At 48.3% G+C, this 5,789-nt stretch overlaps 1 protein-coding gene across 1 annotated transcript; it reads left to right on the top strand.

Moving 5' to 3' along the window:
• The first annotated feature begins 1,342 nt into the window (after window positions 1-1,342).
• Window positions 1,343-5,548, top strand: PFDN5 (prefoldin subunit 5). Its single transcript, XM_008003408.3, has 6 exons — window positions 1,343-1,482; window positions 1,683-1,785; window positions 2,088-2,119; window positions 3,649-3,723; window positions 3,844-3,949; window positions 5,367-5,548. Exons 1-6 carry the CDS (start codon window positions 1,411-1,413, stop codon window positions 5,441-5,443), a joined length of 465 nt encoding a protein of 154 aa, XP_008001599.2. The 5' UTR covers window positions 1,343-1,410; the 3' UTR covers window positions 5,444-5,548.
• The last annotated feature ends 241 nt before the right edge of the window (window positions 5,549-5,789 follow it).

Here is a 5,789-nt window from a genome sequence, read left to right on the forward strand (position 1 = left end):
ATGTATTCTTCACATATAGCACATGGTAAAACCTTTTTTTTTTTTTTTGAGAGACAGTCTGGCTCTGTTGCCCAGGCTGGAGTGCAGTGGCGCATCTCAGCTCACTGCAAGCTCTGCCTCCCGGGTTCACGCCATTCTGCCTCAGCCTCCCCAGTAGCTGGGACTACAGGCGCTCGCCACCATGCCTAGCTAATTTTTTGTATTTTTATTAGAGATGGGGTTTCACCATGTTAGCCAGTATGGTCTCGATTTCCTGACCTCGTGATCTGCCTGCCTCGGCCTCCCAAAGTGCTGGGATTACAGGCGTGAGCCACTGTGCCAGGTCTTTTTTTTTTTTTTTTAGAGACAGAGTCTAGCTCTGTTGCTAGAGTGCACAATCACAGCCTACTACAGCCTCCAACTCTCCAGCTCAAGCAATCCTCCCACCTCAGCCTCCCGTGTAGCTAGGACTACAGGCATATGCCACCAGCCCAGCTAATTTTTGTATTTTTTGTAGAGACGGGGTGTCGCCGTGTTGCCCAGGCTGGCCTCAAACTCCTGGGCTCAAGTGATCTGCCCTTCTCGGCCTCCCAAAGTGCTGGGCTGCAGGAATGAGCCACCATGCCTGGCCAAAACATTTTATTGATTAATTTGTGCTCTATGTGTTGACAATGGTGCTTCCTTGCTGTTCTCCCACCAACTCACTGGCAACGGGTTATAAACCCTTTTTCAGATCCTACTATGTGTCAGCCTACTTCCGGCTGGGGGAAGATGGTCATAGCGAGAGGGGAAGAATTAGTTCAGTGATGAGAACATGGTTGGTTCCTGCCTTCAACAAGCTTTCAATCTAATGCCTGATTTTTTCAAGAACAATTCAGAACGGTCTCACAAGGGATTTTTTTGTTGTTATTTGTTTTTTTTCCTGCCTTTCGGCCTCAGAGGCCATCTGGGAAAAATAGTTTAGAATTTCCCTGCCATTTCCCTGCTGTGCGGGGAGGAACATTTGAAATCGGACCTGGCGGGGTACCAGCAGGCAGCACAAGCAGGTGGGGTAGAGAGGGGCAGGACAAGGCCCCAGGAGCCGTCACCATAGCAACCCAGCCTGCTATCTAGTAGCTTATACCACCCACGTGGAGTAGCATACACTACTTTGTAATATCGTGGTTGTATCGTGAGAACTTTAAGATTTTGCAGTTCCCTATGGGCAGGAGTCCTGTTTGCTGCTACTTTACTGTACTAGGCTTAGAATATTTTATGAAAATAACTCACAGATCAGCCTCTGAGAAGTTCAAGCCTCTCCTTCCCTTCCGGGACGGAGGATCATAGAGCTGTATGGCGCAGCGAGGCCTCCTGGCGCCATCGAGATGCGCAGAGGACGGCTAGAGCGTTGCTCGCCGAGGGACTTCCTCTTCGTTAGTCCTCCTTCCCAACATGGCGCAGTCTATTAACATCACGGAGCTGAATCTGCCGCAGCTAGAAATGCTCAAGAACCAGCTGGACCAGGTAGTGACGGGCCCCATAGGCACCTCTTTCCCGCTCTACATCCCCCCTGCCCACGCGTACTTCCTTGCGCCCGGTCCCAAGTTGGGAGCCTACCTTGCCCAGGCGAAACCTCTATCCGGTCCCAGGACCCGCCCCCTCCCCGGCCGCTCTCCCTTTTCCCCATAGCCCTCTCATTGACCCGCTATACCCGTTCTCTGTAGGAAGTGGAGTTCTTGTCCACGTCCATTGCCCAGCTCAAAGTGGTACAGACCAAGTATGTGGAAGCCAAGGACTGTCTGAACGTGCTGAACAAGAGCAACGAGGGTATGGGGTAGGGGGGTGAGGGCAACCTAAAGTGGCAAGCCTGCTTCTCTCGTCCCACCTCCTAATCCAGTTTTTCTTACCTGAAACGAGAAAATCCATTACATATCGTGTACCGCTTCATGAACCCTTTGCATGTTGCCTACCTAGAATTGAAATGTACAGGACATTCCTCTGCTTCTATTGCCCCTGTTTCCGTTCTTTTCACACTGTCTGTGGGTACTGTGCCCTCTTGGAACTCTCTTTAACGTCTTACATTGGAGCCGCTAACCTTCCCCAGGTGTTTGTCTTCATTGCTTTCACAGGGAAAGAATTACTTGTCCCACTGACGAGTTCTGTATCCTTTCCAAAGGAACGGCTACCTGCTGCCTTCTCCCTTTCTCCCTCACTCCTCCAAAAGGCGGGGAGGGGGATTGTTTTGATTACTTCAGTACTTCAGATTATCCTCTCCCCACAATGATTTTGATAACACCCTTTTTTTTTTAAAAGACGGAATCTTGCTCTGTCGCCCAGACTGGAGTGCAGTGGTGCGATCTCGGCTCACTGTAACCTCCGCCTCCCGGGTTCAAGAGATTCTTCTGCCTCAGTCTCCTGAGTAGCTGGGACCGCAGGCACGCGCCACCACGACCGGCTAATTTTTGTATTATTAGTAGAGATGGAGTTTCACCATATTGGCCAGGCTAGTCTCGAACTCCTGACCTCGTGATCTGCCTGCCTTGGCCTCCCAAAGTGCTAGGATTACAGGCGTGAGCCACTGCCCCTGGCCAAGAGTACTCTTATTACACACTTTGTAGCTCTTTTATCTGACTTCACACCAACATCCAGCTAATGCCTTGTGAACACCAAGGAGTATGTATAGTTGAGATGTAATATTTCCCTTTGCTATTTGAGAACATTAATATGGAGATAAAGCTGGTAGTTTACACTTTGCTAATATCTTAGAAGATACAGGTAATAGACAAAAATAGGAGGATATAGGAACAGGGAGGTTGGCTCTGTTAATTGTGGCTCATTTCTAAACTGTCACTGAGAAACCTGGATTGTGTCCACTTGTTCAGTGTTTTACTTGAATGAGCAAGTTATGGCAGTAGGGCACCTTTAATCTAGTCTGAGAACTGACAGGCTAAAAGGAGCACAGGAATAGTAGTGTAGTAGGGAATGGTTAAAAAAAAAATTAGCCAGGCACGGTTGCTCACACCTGTAATCCCCAGCACTTTGGGAGCCAAGGCTGGCAGATCACCTGAGGTCAGGAGTTCAAGATCAGTCTGGCCAACATGGTGAATCCCCGTCTCTACTAAATATACAAAAATTAGCCGGGTGTGGTGACACACACTTGTGATCCCAACCACTCCGGAGGCTGAGACAGAAGAATCACTTTAACCCGGGAGGCGGAGATTGCAGTGAGCCAATAGCGCGCCACTGCACTCCAGCCTGGGCGACAGAGCGAGACTCTGTCTCAAAAAACAAACAAACAAAAAATGAACTTCGGTAGGAATTATCTACTTCATGATTGAGGGTGTTAAGGGAAATGAGGCTGGCTTTCCACTTGTAGTACTCTACAACAGTAGGAAAACATTATATCTAGTCTTTCTGATGGGGCTAATGAGAAGAATTGCAAGAACTGCTTAGAGGGTGAGAGATGGGATGAGGCAGAACAAAAGGGTGTTCCAGCATACATCATTTTCTCCTTAAAGAACCAACTTCTCTGTCTTCTTTCCATTTGGAGTTATTGTTCTAAGGCCTCCAGATTATTCAGTCCTTATGCCTTGAAGCTTTTTGGAAAAGGGTCTTTGGAGGCCAAGCAGGCTGGCTGGCGGAATCATGGCTCATGCTGGGCTAGTTTTTGCCTTAATACTTGCTTCTCAGATGTATGTCCCTGGGAAGCTGCATGATGTAGAACATGTGCTCATCGATGTGGGAACTGGGTACTATGTAGAGAAGGTGAGTGAGAGCATGTGGATACCCCTCTGAACAGGGAAGGGAAATTTAGGGGAAGTTCTAGAGTGCAACATGGCCAGAGGGAGTCTCCTTTTAGCCCCTCATTCACCTCTGATCTTATAGACAGCTGAGGATGCCAAGGACTTCTTCAAGAGGAAGATAGATTTTCTAACCAAACAGATGGAGAAAATCCAACCAGCTCTTCAGGAGAAGCACGCCATGAAACAGGGTAAGTTTTTCCTGGGGCACCTCTTGACCCTGTCTATCTCCATGATAAAGAACATGGATTGCAGAGCGAACCACGGGGGTGTCCCCTTTGCTGGAGTAAAACTACGTCTTAGTTTCTCTTTGGAATCTTTAGAATCTGTGTATTGCATAATCACTATCTGTAGATTCCTGGGTTGAGTGTTCGAGAAATTTAGAGGAAGGAAATCATTTTTGTGCTTTGGTGGAGCTCCTATTTAATGAGGATGGAATGGGGGAATGAGATGAACACACAGGAAGGAATCATGATCCAAATGAACTAAATACCAGCAATTATAACCCTGACTGCACATGAGAATCACTCAGGAAGTTTAAAAAGAAAGCCTGGGTCCATTCCAGATTGACTAAATCAACTTGGAAGTCAAGGGAAGGGAAGTTGTACCAAGTATGTTTTTTTGTTTTAAAAAAGCTCCCCTCTGTTACAATCAGGATTCAGAACCAGTGTTCTGAAGGTAAAAATCTTTCCACATTATAGTTTCTGATTATGTCAGACTCATTTAATACCAAGTGTGTTCGTTTTTATATCTCTGATTAGCAGGGTTTTTTTTTTTCCCCGAGACAGTCTCATTCTCACCACACCCAGCTGTGGTTAACACATTGATTGATGCATTGTAGACCCTAAATTTGTGTTAGCGACCCCACAGTGGATCACTGAGTTAAAGTTTTATTAACAGTGCCAGACACAGTGGCTGACGCGTGTTATCCCAGCGCTTTGGGAAGTCAAGGCAGGTGGATTCCCTGGCCACCATGGTGAAACCCCGTCTCTACTAAAAATACGAAGTTAACCTGGGCATGGTGGTGCATGCCTGTAATCTCAGCTATTCGGGAGGATGAGGCTGGAGAATCACTTGAACCCCGGAGACAGAGGTTGCAGTGAGCCAAGGTCGTGCCACTGCACTCCAGCCTGGGTGACAAGAGCAAGATTCCATCTCAAAAAAACAAAAAAGTTGGCTAGGCACGGTGGCTCAAGCCTGTAATCCCAGCACTTTGGGAGGCTGAGATGGGCGGATCATGAGGTCAGGAGATCGAGACCATCCTGGCCAACACGGTGAAACCCCGTCTCTACTAAAAAAAATACAAAAAAACTAGCCGGTCGAGGTGGCGGGCGCCTGTAGTCCCAGCTACTTGGGAGGCTGAGGCAGGAGAATGGTATAAACCCGGGAGGCGGAGCTTGCAGTGAGCTGAGATCCGGCCACTGCACTCCAGCCTGGGCGACAGAGCGAGACTCCGTCTCAAAAAAAAAAAAAAAGAAAACAAACAAAAAAGTTTTATTAACAAACTGTAGTTAGTTGTCCACCTGTCCTTAAACTTGCCTGTAACTTCTCCTTAACTCTAGGTTCTCCTTTTTGCTCCTAACCTTTGACGCTTCTTTTTTTCCACAGCTGTCATGGAAATGATGAGTCAGAAGATCCAGCAGCTGACAGCCCTGGGAGCAGCTCAGGCTACTGCTAAGGCCTGAGAGTTTTTGCAGAAATAGGGCAGAGGGACACGGCTTTGGGCATGGCTTCCTGGTGCTGGGAAGGGTCTTGTGTTTAATGCCAATAAATGTGCCAGCTGGGCAGAATGTTGGTCTTTTCTTGGATTAAGCAAGGGACTGGTGATGAGATGGGGGGGTGGTCGAGAGTGTGGGCCCCGCCCCAGAGCCTGATGCACAGGTTTGATGCGGTGCTCCTCTTGAAGGCTCCACCGCAGGGCCCTTTGACCAGCTGGAAGAAATCCTAGGCTGGGAGTGAGCTGCTGCTCACTCTCCGGAGCTGGTTGCCAAGGCAACGGTTGGCAAGCGGAAATGGAGCGCCGCTGGCGCT

This window comes from Chlorocebus sabaeus, chromosome 11, assembly GCF_047675955.1.
Source record: "Chlorocebus sabaeus isolate Y175 chromosome 11, mChlSab1.0.hap1, whole genome shotgun sequence".
NCBI classification, from domain to species: domain Eukaryota; kingdom Metazoa; phylum Chordata; class Mammalia; order Primates; family Cercopithecidae; genus Chlorocebus; species Chlorocebus sabaeus.